This window comes from Remersonia thermophila, chromosome 7, assembly GCF_042764415.1.
Source record: "Remersonia thermophila strain ATCC 22073 chromosome 7, whole genome shotgun sequence".
Lineage (NCBI taxonomy): Eukaryota > Fungi > Ascomycota > Sordariomycetes > Sordariales > Chaetomiaceae > Remersonia > Remersonia thermophila.
The window spans coordinates 330108-343761 of NC_092223.1; the positions used below are offsets into that span (position 1 = coordinate 330108).

The following is a 13654-nucleotide window of genomic DNA, read 5'->3' on the forward strand; positions in this document are numbered from 1 at the left end:
TCCCTTTGGGATGGGTTGGACGGGCGACGCCTTGGGCCCGGCGTGCCCATCCCTCGCCCCTTTGGGTCCACGGAAGCGGTTCCCGAGCTGCGTGGCGTAGGCTGCGGGCGCTCGGCGTCATGGCCGCCTGCCGGGGACGCGAGCCCGACGATTGGGTCGGCAATCGCCTAGGCTGAGACATGTCTCTGGTTCTCGGTGAGATCGTGCGCCTTGCATTTGTCGACCAGGGGGGGGGGGGGGCCCTGGCAGCTGGAAGGCTGACGACGTCCCAACAAGATGGGAGAAAAAAGTTTTTGCAGTGGGTTGCTCGGCCGTGTCGTGTCTTAGACGGGGCCTGGGGCGAGGGGCCACCGCGCCAGCTGTGTGGTTACTCGGTACTATGTATACAGAGCTGACGTTCTGGTTCGGCCCAGACCTTCGGGCCGTCCGGGAGAGGGGGGGCGGGGGCCGACTCGGCGTGAGCAGTGGAGCTCCGGAAGCGATGCCGCTGGTCCGATATGTTGGTGCCCGCAAGCCCCAAGGACAGGGGTCCGAGTCAGAGGGGTTTTGTTCCGGCAACGCAGAAGTAAGTACTCAGTAGGTGCCGGGTCAAGGTCGACTACCAGCTAAGGTAGCTAGGTACTAGCAGCTAAGTGACTCCGTGCTGTGTGCGGTAACGTTACCTGAGCTGGGTCGCCTAGCTCCACCGAGATAGCTTAGGGAACCTAGGTAGGCAGGGTAGTATGTACTCAGTACACAGTAGTAGTGTATACGCAGTACGGTAGCAGGTCCCGTCGCCTCCCCCTGACGCCCTGACCCGTAGGTAAGGTAGTTTTGAGTTATGCAGTTCACTTTGGCAGCGTTTTGACGATAATCAAAACCGGGGATAAGACATGGAAATGTGTCGAGCCACCATGAATTTTATTTTGTATTTTGGATTTTTTAACTTTTTATTTTTATGACATGAACAGCCACCCATCCACCCACACCCACACACTCTCTCTCGCTCTCTCTGATGATGCAACGCATCCATCGCCACCATACCCATCCACCCCTACCATTCAACAGTCTCATGACCTGCATAGTTATACACCAATATACACAGTACTGACTGACGTCCGGTGGGCCCATGGGACCAACCCTCCCTCTCTCTGTCGTCCCCCCCAACCCCTCCCAACCACAACCACAATCATAACCACCACCACCACCACAACCGCAACCACAACCACCACCCTACACAGTGTGCAACCATGTAGAACCTCACAACTCGGCAGAACCCTGCTGAGCACCCTTGTCAACAACATCACGCACGCGCCAACGCATCGTCCAATCAACCGCCGCCTGCTCCGGCTTCCGGCGCTTTCGCATCTCCCACCTGGGGCCTCCTCTCAACACTCCCCCCCCGCCGTCTTGACGCGGTCCTGGAAGATCACCGGCAGCGGCGCCGACACCGTCGTGAAGGTGTCCTGCTTGCCGTCCAAAAACATGTCCTTGGTCTGCCCCGGGGCGACGGCCAGGTCGTAGCGCGACAGGAGCTCGGCGATGACGCGCCGCATCTCGAGCATGGCGAGCCGCTTGCCGATGCACGCGTAGGGCCCGGCGTTGAAGGGGATGAAGACGGACCTGTCCCGCACGAGCTCGGGCCTCGTCGTCCACCGCTCGGGGATGAACTCCTCGGGGTACGCAAACGCTCGAGGGTCCCGAAACACGGTGTAGCTCGGCACCTGCACGATCGTGCCCCCCGGAACCCACCGCTCGCCGATGCGCAGGCCCTCGGGCGGCGTGACCCGCTGCGTGCCCGACGGGACGGGGGGGTGCAGCCGCATTGTCTCGTAGATCACCGCGTCCAGCAGGGGCGCCGCCAGGAGGTGCTGGTGCTCCAGCGACGGCAGCGCGTCCAGCTCGGCCTGCAGCCTCGCCACCAGCGCCGGGTCCCAGGCCAGCTCGAAGAAGACGTGCGTCAGCGCCGCGGCCACGCTGTCGCTGCCCGCGATCACGATGAGCTGGGCGTCCCCGTGCAGGTTGAGCCGATCGCGAGGGGTCTGGGCGGATTGCCGAAAGGCGGCGAGGATGGGGGAGAAGATGTCTGGTTGGGCAGGCTCTTTCTGTGTGTTTGTGTGTGGGGGATGTCAGACATGCGATGGGGTTGCCTCTCCGAACAGGGAACAAGGGCCGAAGAAGAAGAAGAGGAGGACCGGGCGCGGCGGGGGGGGGGGGGGGGGGGGGGGGAAAGGGAGGGGGCCGCGACCTACCTGGGCGCGCTCGTCGATCAGGATTTGGATCCAGTCCAGAAACTTGCGGTAGTTCTTGTTCAGGATCGGGGTGCGCTTGAGAAAGGGCAGCAGCCAGGGCAGGTGGGAGAAAAAGGCAATGTTGTACATGTCGGCGCGGATCGTCTTGAAGACGTAGCCGTCCTCGCCGCGGCCGAGCATGTCGGCCGACTTGTTGAAGGCCAGGTCCTCCATGATGTCGAACGCCAGGTAGGCGAACCAGCGCGCCAGGTCGAACGGCTGGCCCTTGTGCCGCTCGACGGCGGCGAGAAGCGAGTAGATGGCCTTGGTGATGCGGGGATCGTACCCTTGGATGGCTGGGAGCCAGAGGGAGGACGGGACTGGTTGTTAGCTGCTCCACCGCCGCATGATCTGGCCGTTTGGTGGTTTCGGGAACGGCGAACTCACCCTTGGTAGTGAACCCCTGGTCCCATACCTTGCGCCGACGAGCATGCTCCTGCTTATCTCGCGCCATGAACAGAGGCACCCGCGGCTCCAAAAGGTTGTACCACGGGCCCTTGGTCACGGGAGAGTGGCTCCCGTAGATGGCCTTGACGGCTTGGGGATCCGCGATCGATAGCTCCGACGGGCCTAGAAGGGGCAAAGTCTCTGGTGAGCGAGGGGTCGAGGGGTCACGTACGCTGACACACACCACACGCACACAGACACACACAGACACACACACCCACCACACACACACACACACACACACACACACACACACACCCACGCACATCCACGCACGCAGGCCCATCCGCACGGCTTCCACCACCCCAAGCCGCGGGCAAGGTCACTTACCGATTCGGACATAATCGCCATACCGGGCGTGCAGCTGCCGCACCTCCTCGTAGAGGTGCAACTTGCGCACGGACCGGGCCGTGATGTAAAAGTTTGTGAGGCGGGCGAGGAACGGTCCCGGGTACGCTCGCAGGCGGTGCAGCCAAGCCCGGTAGATCAGCATGCTGCTATACAGGCCGACGGCGTGGCAGGCGGCGGCGCGGAGAACACCTTGTGGGGTCCCGAGGATGGACAGGAGGAGGCTTGGGATGGGATAGACGGTGGAGAAGTAAGAAGCCGCCAGGGCGGCGACCAGGACGGTCTCGTAGAAGACAAAGATCTTCGGGGCCGCCATGTCCCATTCTCCACAGCGGAAAACGAAGACATGGGCGGCGACGCCGCTGCCCACGGAGGCCAGGTCGTGGACGGTGGGACACCACACTGTCATGGTTTCTCGGGACGAGGGGAGGGCGGCGATTGGGGAGAAGGCAACAAAAGAAAAGAAAAAAAAAAGACACAAAATAACCACAAAAAGAGCGGAAGAAGGGGACCTGGCGAAAGGACGGCGGATCCAAGAGCTGTGAATCAGCGGCGGATTGGGGCACAATCTGCGTAGTAATATGTCAGGTCAAACATGCAGCCCCTTTCACGGGCGCATCAGAGGTCGCCTCCTGAGAGATACAGTATCAACAAACCACCTTGGTACGCCTCGTAAAGATGCCGCTCGCTCCACACCCCCCCCTTAGGGGTGACACGTCGTCCCTGGAGCGGCCCTGTTTCAAAAGCATCATCCACACCGCCCGCAGCATGCACGATCGAAGCCAACCTCCAGGCAAGACGCAAGATCGTGCATGCCATCCACCAGTAGCAACCCGTAGCGGCGGCGCCGGGGAAGGGGGCATTGGACGGTGCCTGAACCCCCTGGTCGGCTTCCCGGGCGAGCCCTCTCCACCCAAGGGGGAGGAAGAGGAGGAGGAGGAGGAGGAGGAGGGCGTGCGGCTTGTACGCGCCACGGCCTGGGCTGCATCGAGATGGGATGCGTGGCGGAATCTCGATGCCGCCGGGAGGGTCTCCTATTGGTCCCGGCATCTCTGATGCGCGCAGCAGTCAACGGGCCCTGTAGGCATCTTGGCGTGCGTGGCTGTCGATCTCGGGCCAGGTGTAGCCGATCTCAGGTACACAGTGTCGACCTAGGTGCATGCAGCCATGTCTCTGGCTTGTCGGGCCTTATTGGCCTATGGGAAAACGAGCTCTTCAAGACAGGCCTCCTTCTGAGGATTATCACGTGCGGCCTCTCACTCTCTCTCACTCTCTTGGCTCTCGCTCGTAGGCTGGCAGGCCGGCCGCCAGCAGCGAGCCCTGCTGGGGGGGGGGGGGGGGGGGGTGGTAAGAAGTGTTTCGCCTGGATGGGCTCGCTGTCAACGACGTCCTCTTGGATACAGGCCGGCATCACACGACGGCGTTCACAGCTAGCTGGCTGGTTGGCTGGAAGATCGTGGCCGGACGTCAAGTCCCCCCCCCCCCCCCCCCCCCCTCCCCCCATTTCGCTTCGACAACGGAGAGAGGGGGGGGGGCGGCACGATTCCTTCAACCTCGGCCAGCTCGGGGTCGACGACCAGGGCCTCCAAGTGATTGCCAGCCTTGGAGGTTCAGCAGGACAGGGGTCTCAGAAACGTCCCTCCACATCCAGCAAGGGTCGAGCAACGAGTCAAGAGATGGATGGCCAGCCCTCCAACAGCGAGCCGACGCCTTGGAGCAGTGCGTATAGGCATATATAGTCAACCACCCCGAACTTGTTTCCCCCGTCTTTCTGCCCTGGTGTGATTGACGACCGAGCCACTCCACCAAAACCATATATATCTGAGTCAGGTACTCTTCTAATCCTCCTTCAACTACGCTCTTTGTCTTGCCATATCGACATCTCTCTATACCTTCCTTCGAGCCTGATCCTCGCTGCTGCTCACCACCCCCCTTCCTCCTCCCCCCCTCCCGCCCCTGGATCCCGGGTTTGGGTCATCACCATGCGGCTCTTCCACGATCTCCAGGAGTATGAACGCTCCATGCCCTGGGCAGAAAGGCGCAACGTCACCCTCCAGCTGCGTCCCGATCTTGGGTTGAAGGTTCGTTCATCCCCTGGTACTCTCTGCAGCCTGCCATGCTAACCCTCCCATCCCAGCTCGATATCCCCAACTATCAAGTCGTGGCCAGGTGTCACAAGGCCACCGCCTCCTCCACATTACGCCGAGTTGTCCATGCCCATGCCTCCTTCAAGGCTTCCATCCAGCCCGCGGCCGCCAAGGACGAGGCCTTCTACAAGCGCTGCGTGGCCGAGGTCAACGCCGTCAGCCTCTTCTTCCCCGACCTCGGCAACGATGCCACCCGCGTGGTCTTTGCGGCATGGCTCGCGTTTGCCTGCGTCATGGACGACATCCTCGAAGCCCTGGACGACTCGGAGCGCGAGCTCGTTCTGCTTGAGAGCATCCAGATCCTCTGGCCTGGTGAGCCCCCCAAGCCAGCCCCGACCCTCATCTCCGCACCAAAGCAAGAGGCTAACGATCCCTCGCAGCGGCCGATCAAACCCCCAACGGCGTCCACGGCTTTCGGAAACCCATCCTCCCCCACCGGCCAGCCCGCGACCAGCGCATCCAGGCCATGACCCGCACCCTCCTGACGCACACGGCCCAGCACCTCTCGGACCGCGCCGCCCCGGCCTTCTTCGCCGCCCTCTGCAGCGTGCTCGACGCCCACTACTGCGAGGTGCACTTCCTCCGCTCCCCGCCGCCCACCTCGACGAGCCTGGCCGCCTACCTCGCCCTCCGCCGCCGCACCATCTCGCTCAACCCCTTCTTCGAGGTCCTCAAGGCCGACCTCCTGGACCCCGCGCTGTACAGCCGCACCCCCGCGCTCCAGGAAGCGTGGCACGCCCTGCAGACCGACGTCTCCCAGGCCGCCGGGCTGCAGAACGACCTCATCGGCCTCCCCCGCGACCTCGAGGACGGCGAGCCCCTCAACGCCGTCATCGTGCTCATGCGCGCCTGCCGCGGGTACGATCCCGCCAGGCCCGACCTCGCCCTGCTGCAGCGCTGCACCGCCATCGTCAACGCCGAGCACAACGCCGCCGTCGAGCGGGCCGTCGCGTCGGTGCACCGCCTGCACCGCGCCGTGGAGGAGGCCGTCGGGTATCCGGGCAGCGGCGCCATCGCCGAGATCGCCAAGGTCGAGGAGGTGACGAGGCAGATCCTGGGCATGTGCGAGACGCATCTGCGGTGGTGCGCCGGCGCCAAGAGGTACAGGTTCGAGATTGGCATCGATGGCACGCCGGCGCCGGCACCAGCACCGGCGGTGACGCCCAGCGCGTCACCTGCCGAGCCTGCCCCGTCGTCGAGCCCGCTGCCGGAGACCAATGAGGAGGAGGAGGAGAAGGAGGAGGAGGAGGAGGAGGACAACAACAACAACAACGACAACAACAACAACAACAACAGCCAGCTCGTGGTGGTGCGGAACCAGGGGATGCTCCACGGGCTGCCAACTTACCCCAGGACGCAAGAGACATCCGGCCTGCACGCCATCGTGACCGGCGCGACAGGGCTTTCGGGCTACTCGATGGTGAAGGCGCTCGCGGCCGAGCCCGAGAGGTGGAGCAAGATCTACTGCCTGAGCTCGCGCGCGCCGCCGGCGAGCTTCTTCGAGCAGCTCGGAGAGGGCGCGGCGAGGGTGCAGCACATCCCGGCGGACTTTCTCGCGGATCCCGAGCGCATCGCTCAGACGCTTCAGCAGCACATCCCCCACGTGTACGTGTGTGCCGAGCCGGCGGGCCTCCTCTTCCCGTCCCACCCTTCGTGTCCTAACAACAACGCCCCCTTCGCAGCGACCACGTGTTTTACTTTTCCTACGCCCACCTGCCGCCCAGGGGCAACGTGCTCGACCTGTGGTCCAACGCCGACGAGCTGGCCGCCGTCAACGGTACGTGTTCGCCCCGCCCTCCCCGAAACCCCCTCTCTTCCCTCCTCTCCGCCCCCAACGCTAACGCGCCACGTTGGCTTTGCCGCAGTCGCCCTCTTCACCCACTTCCTCACCGCCCTGCGGCTCGCCTCCCTGCACCCGCGGCGCTTCGTCCTGCAGACGGGCACCAAGCACTACGCCTTCTACCTCGGCCCGGCCCGGGTCCCCGCCTTCGAGTCGGACCCGCGCGTCCTGCGCCCGGGCGACCGCAACTTTTACTACGAGCAGGAGGACCTCCTCGCCGCCTTTTGCGCGGCGTCGCCCGCGGGCACCACGTACGCCGTGTCGCGGCCGTCCTACGTCGTCGGCGCGCCCGCGCTCCCGTCGGGCGGCGCGCTCAACCACCTGCTCGGCATCGCCGTCTACGCCGGCGTGCAGGCCCGCCTCGGCGCCCCGCTCCGCTTCCCCGGCGGCTACGACGCGTGGGACCGCGAGCAGGTGCAGAGCTCGGCGGCCCTCAACGCCGCCTTTGCCGAGTGGCTGGCGCTGGCCCGCGGGATCCCCGCCGACGAGGCGTGGAACGTGCACGACGGCCTGGGCTTCACCTGGGGCCGGCTGTGGCCGTGCATCGCCAGGTGGTACGGCCTGCCGTGGATGCCTCCCGAGGAGGAGCAGGAAAAGTACCGGGTCGTCAGGATGCCCGGCGGGCCCGAGAGCACGCCTAGGGGGTGAGTTTTCTTTTTCCTTTTGGTTTCCTTTTCGACAAGGCACACCTCAAGCAAGCGGCCACCGATGCTAACCACGTCCGCCCATGGTCAGGCATGGACCCCAGGCAACGTTCCGGTCCACCTTTACGCTGCTCGAGTGGTCGCAGCAGCCTCAGGTGGAGGCGGCGTGGCGCGAGCTGGCGGCAGAGCACGGCCTGGTTCTGAACCCCTTTGACGACACCGACGCCCGGCGCGCCCGTGTTTTTGCTTTTTCCGATTCGGCGGTGGTCGGGGACGCCCCCATGACCACCAGCGTGCGCAAGGCCCGCCAGCACGGCTTCTACGGGACCGTTGACTCGTTCCGCGCCGTGTTTGAGGCCATCAAGGACATGGCGCGGCTGAAGCTCGTTCCGCCCATGATGGTTCAAGAGTATGTGGAGTAAAGAGAGGGGGAGAGGAGGGGAGGGAGGGGAGGGGGTGTTTGATGAGACAGGACGTCGGTGCATTTCCGGAGCATGTTTAGGTTGGCCTTTTGAATGGTTTGTTTTTTCACCTCACGGGGAGCGGGCTTGGGGACGCGGCGGTCTTTTGCTTTTTACGCTTGGGGGATTAGATGAAAAAAAAAGGCGTTCATGGTTTTAGATGGGTTTTACACGGGTATGAGACAGCGCAAGTCTGGCTTTTTTTTTTTTTTTTTTTTTTTTTTTTTTTTTTTTTTGAGTCGACCTAGTCATATAATAGTATAGCACATAATGTAATATAAGTCAAAAAGTCTGTTTTACACGCCCTTCTGCCAGCTCCATTGCTGTCTTAGACGCCTTCCCAGCTTCACGTTCAGACCTCGGCTTGTTAAGTAGTCACGCGTTCCACGTCCTGGATAGGCGTGTCTTGCATTGCATCGATCAAGTCACTGTCCTCGTGGATTCATGTTTCGACGTTGTGTGGGCGGCACAAAGAAACATTCAAAGCCACCTGCCATGCTGCTGCTCATCAGCCCGGCAAACCTTGGCCAAGGATGGATGGTCAGGAGGCTATCGATCTCAGGCCCGTCGTTTCTTTTCCTCCCAAAGCCACACGCCACAGACTCTCAGGCGGCCCAAAAGCAAGCATGACACCTCTCAGAGAAGAGCAAGATCGGAATCCAGCCACATCACTCAGCACGCAGCAAAGACGGAGTGCCGAGTAACTAACTTGCAAGGTACCCATTCACACAAACCTGACATACCCCCTCAACATGTCAATCAGCTCCGCGTCAAATTCCGCCACCCATGCCGGCTCTTCCTCTTTCCTGGCCGCTGCCTCGGCTTCTGCTGCCTTGCCACGCGCGTCAAGCCTCTCCAGTCGAGGAGAAAGAGGTGGGCATGCAGCCTCGGAACTGCACGGCCTTGTTCCCGAACCCAATGCCGAGGCATTTCCAGAAGGCAAGCTGGCTTCACCGCTCTTCCCGCTCCCCGAAGCAACCGGCTGGGTTGGTCCTGCGCAGTTTCGAGCAGGATGGCTTGCGCCATCCTGCAAGCCGTCTTCTGCGTTGTTCTGCGCCACCATGGCGCGCGGCGCGCATGGCCCATCCATGACCTCAAAGTCATCGTCATCCCATTTGTCATCCTGCTGCTGACCAAGAGGGAGCCATGGACCGGCCGCAGGCGCGTTCACCGGTGCCGTCGTCTTCGTGGGACCGGAGCCTATCGGAGAGCCTCGAGAATAATCGTCCCGCACCGCCATGTCATTGACCGGTGTCTTGCCTTTGCTCTGTGATGGACGTGCGGCGACACCCAGGTCCATCAGCCAGCTGTCGTCATCATCGGAAAATGCCAAATCAATGCATTCCAGGTCATCAAGGCCAAACCTTCCGGGACCGGCATTGTTGCTCGCCGTCTTGACCGCCTGTGTTGACCGCGTCCCGGGTTTCACCGTGACCAAGTCCAAAGTCGTCTGAACCTTTGGTTTCTTCGCCGGGGCCACAGGAGCAGGTAACCCTTCTCGCCTAGGACGCTCAGCACCTTGGTCATCGTGCTTGTCCGCATCCTCGTCCCGCTTCCTCTTGGGCTGGCGCGGAGCACGTCTGGGCGGTTTGTCTAGCCCTTCCTTGCAACACTTGTGGCTACATGGTTTGCCGGATCGCGTCAGGGAACCGCCGCTGCAAGGGTGATTGCATTGCCATTTGCCGTTGGGCAAGCGGACCGGCGGGCGAGTCTTGACCGGCTGCGTGTCGTCGTCATGGCCTGCCAGGGAATCGCCCAACTCGTCTTCTTGCTCGGCCTCCACATTGTCCACTTCGAAGAACCCGTCAACAGATGGGTGCTCGTCGATGTCCTCTGACGCCGAAGCTACGGGGGCTGGCGGAGCCATCGTCGGCCGAGATGCCGCTGCTTGGTCAGCTGCCAGGATGAGCTCGAGGTCCTCGAGCTCCGCGTCATAAACAAATTCCTGCTCGTCCTTGCGGGGCTGCGGGGCGGGCGGCTTGGGGACTGCGGGCTGTGTTCGGACAGGACGTGGTGGGAATGCCGACGGAGGCAGCTTGTGCTCCAGGGTTGTTGACACAATCGTACCTACAATCTGCTCGCAGGTGAAGTGGCACTCGACATGCTCTTGGTGCTCTCGCAAACCAACCGAGAACTTCACCTCCAGGCCCCCAGGGGTTTCAAGCTGCTTCATGCTTCCACGCCAAAAGTACGCCAGCGTCCCGCTGCTGGTCTCGACAAGGAAGTTGAGCGCAGGGGGGCGGTTCAGCCAGTGCGGTGACACCTTCTCGTTCAGATAGCGCAACGTTGCCATGACCTCAAGCACGACCGGTTCCTCCGACGTTGGGTGAATCCTATGGCGTAAGATGGACGCATGAACGCTGAGACGCGGGAATTTGTCCAGTTGCGTCTTGAGCTGTTTCCCAAACGGAGGCTGTCGGGACAGGAGCCGCTCGATCTCCTCCGGCTCCTTGTCGGCCAGTTGCACGACGGTCCGGATGTCGCGGCTCGCCAGCTTCCTCATGCCAACCGGGCCGATGTTGGGGATCTGGGTCAGCTGCGTCGGGCGTCCTTCCCAGGACCCGGCCGCCAATTGTCTCGCCAGCTCAAGGGCCGTCTTCGTTCCGATGGCGGTTCGATCGTGGCCCTTGCAGTCGACAACCGCACGCACCAGGCGGTTCAGACGCTCCAAGATCATCTTCTTCTCCACCATAAGCTGTCTTCGGGGTCCTGCAGAGTCTCCTGCCGTGGGAAGCTGGACGCAGCCGAGATGAGCTTGCACGATGAGCGAAATCTTGTGCCGCGTCTCGGACACCTGCTCCTTGATGGGGTACATGATGAGAGGTGTCTGGTTGATCTCGCGGAACAGCGCCCTCTCCTGCGGTTTGAGGCGGAACTCCCGGAACTCGGACGCTTGGGACAAGATGGTGATCTGGCACGTTAGCACGGTCCATTGGCCCCTGGCGCCCGGCCGGGATGCGTTACCAGTGCTTCCATTCCCACGTCACGCGGGATCTGAAGGAGCAGCTTCATCGTGGAGAACTCGACCATGTACTTGGACATGACCTTGCCATACTCGGTGGATTGGAACGTGTCGCCGCTGGTGACCAGCTCTGCGTCCTGCAGCCGCGCGATGTCCCGGTCGCAGATCTGCTCCAGTATTGCGTCCGCCACGACGGCAGATGAGGTGCTCCCAGCAAGACGGTAGTAGCCGGGATTTCGCCTCAGTCGGACGCTCAAGAAGGTCCCGCCAAGCCATGCCCTGGCCGAGGAGCGGTCCCGAATGGTTCCCAGGCAGACCTCGGAGTTGAGATGCTCAATCAGATTGACGTGGAGCCGGCTCTCCAAGATCTCCTGGCCAGATACCATCTTCTGGTAACGAGCCTTGTTGGACGCGCGGGTGAGGATGATGGCGGTGGCGCTGTCGTCGAACTGGGGGCGGCCCGCGCGGCCGAGCATCTGCATGACTTCGAGGTCCGAGTATTCCTCCAGCTTTTGATCGTTGAAGCAGACGGTCCCTTTCAGGATGACGGTGTGGCATGGCAGGTTGATGCCTACGGCCAGCGTCGACGTGCAACAGATGAGTCCCAGCTGGCCGCTCAAAAAGGCCTTTTCGATGGCCGCGCGGTCCTGTGCGTCCAGCCCAGCATGGTGAAACGCCACGCCAGATTTGACCACGTCCTGGAGGTCTCGGTTGGCGACAGCCACCGGCTGGGAGGGGAGCAGCCACAGCCTGTCGCCAGGGGCTCGTCCAGCGGCGAACTGGGCCAGCATGGCGGCCGTGTCTTCGCACGACTTCCGGGTGAAGCAGAAGATGAGAATGGGCTTTTGCGTTGCATGCTTGGCGATGAGACCCGGGAGCTTCTGGTCCAGGTACTTGTCAAACATGAAGTCGTTGCTGCCGCTGTCAAACCCGTAGACGAACTTTTGCAGCTGGACGGGTCGGAACGGCTCCCCGAATGCCTCTCGGTGGGCAGGCAAGTGCTGGGTCGTGTGGTTACGGCCGAGCCAGACGGCAATGTCGTCCGAGTTGGGGACGGTGGCGCTCAGGGCGATGAAGCGGACGTTGGCGCCGATGGTCTTCATTCGCGACACCACGGCCTCCAGGGTAGCACCGCGGGCGTCCTTCAGAATGTGAACCTCGTCGATCAGGAACAGCTCCACCAGCTGCAGAAGCCTGCGATGGTCCTGCCACTTGCGCGTGATGGAGTCCCATTTCTCGGGCGTGGTGACGATGATGGACGCGTCGCCGACGCGTCGCATTTCGGCCTGCGAGGTGTCTCCGGTCAGCTCGGCGCACTTGAGGTTCAGATGGCTGAACTTGTTATCCCAGTCACGGGCCCGTTCGGCGCACAAGGCTTTGGTCGGGGCCTGGTAGACGATCTTGAAGTTCTCGTCGCCGCGGTCGAGGGCCAGCTTGCATATGGCTAGCTCGAGAACCGCCGTCTTACCGCTGCCGGTGGGGGCGGCGATCACAACATTGTCGTTGCTGTTGTAGATGACGGGGAAACATTTGGACTGAACGGCGTTGAACAGCTCGTAGGGGAAGATGGCACGGAACCGTTCTGGTAGCGCATCGCGCAACTTGATGAGGCGAATCCCGTGGACAACGGGCGTGCATGATGAGGTTGGAGCCGGCGTCCGTCGCACGGCGGGTGAGGACGAAGGCCGCGAAACCTGTCCGGGTGGCCGAAGCCCCCGTTGCTTCTGGGAGCTGATTCTCGCCGCCGGGCTTGAGCTGTCGGCGGGCTCGCAGCCGCTCTCGCCGCGTTCCGGCAAGGAAGCCAGGCGCGTCCAATGCGGTGCCCGCGATGGGGCCGCGTGCCCTTGGATGAAGGGGTCTTCTTGGCCCTGCCCGAAAAGCCCCGCTTGGCCAGGGGTTCGGCGCGGGTCCTGGGACGGCAAGGATCGGCGGCCCAAGGCCGGGGCAGGGTACGGTCTTGGGACGAGAGGAGCTTCGTGTGTGCGTGGGTAGTCGTCCAAGGGCGTCGAACCATGGGAGAGGGCCGGCGTAGGAAGGTAGGCGCCTCCTCCTTGGTGGCTGGCGAGGAGTGGCTGCGGCGGCAACGGGGGATGCCCGAGAAGGTGGCGGTCTATAGTAGACATTGGTGAGAAGGGATCACGACACCCCAAGCACCTCAGACATATTACCAAAGTCATCCAGACCGTCGTCGTACGGGGTATCCATGGCGGCAAACACGATGGAAGAAACGATCCAACAGGATATCAAGACGTCCACGGGAGCCTGGTGCGTTGTGTTGCAAGCCGGTCAGGAGTGGGCGGGCGTTGTCGGGACACACACAGGCTGGCCGTGTCTCGGCCTGGGAGTTTGTCAGTGCAACGATAGAAACATGAAACGGGAATCAAGAGGGGACGAGTGGACATTGCGGGGCAATGAAGGAACCCAACGGGAAGCCCCGGTCGGACATGCTCAGGCAGCCATGGTTGCCTGCGGCATGGAGGAAAGGAAGTGATGCGCCTTCCGTGGGGATGCATTTGTAGAACCAAGCAGGTACAT

At 62.4% G+C, this 13654-nt stretch overlaps 3 protein-coding genes across 3 annotated transcripts; 1 reads left to right on the forward strand and 2 right to left on the reverse strand.

Moving 5' to 3' along the window:
- Nucleotides 1-1367: 1367 nt before the first annotated feature.
- On the reverse strand, nt 1368-3474 carry VTJ83DRAFT_7075 (uncharacterized protein; the record flags this gene model as incomplete). Its single annotated transcript, XM_071013857.1, has 4 exons — nt 1368-2084; nt 2232-2566; nt 2658-2840; nt 3048-3474. The coding sequence occupies 4 exons, from the start codon at nt 3472-3474 to the stop codon at nt 1368-1370; spliced, it is 1662 nt and encodes a 553-aa protein (XP_070863292.1).
- Nucleotides 3475-5047: 1573 nt separating this feature from the next.
- VTJ83DRAFT_7076 (uncharacterized protein) lies at nt 5048-8118 on the forward strand (the record flags this gene model as incomplete). The annotated part of the gene is made up of 6 exons (XM_071013858.1): nt 5048-5146; nt 5203-5524; nt 5593-6817; nt 6895-6989; nt 7078-7696; nt 7788-8118. 6 exons carry the CDS (start codon nt 5048-5050, stop codon nt 8116-8118), a joined length of 2691 nt encoding a protein of 896 aa, XP_070863293.1.
- A 763-nt stretch (nt 8119-8881) lies between these two features.
- Nucleotides 8882-13242, reverse strand: VTJ83DRAFT_7077 (uncharacterized protein; the record flags this gene model as incomplete). Its single annotated transcript, XM_071013859.1, has 2 exons — nt 8882-11068; nt 11122-13242. 2 exons carry the CDS (start codon nt 13240-13242, stop codon nt 8882-8884), a joined length of 4308 nt encoding a protein of 1435 aa, XP_070863294.1.
- Between the last annotated feature and the right edge of the window lie 412 nt (nt 13243-13654).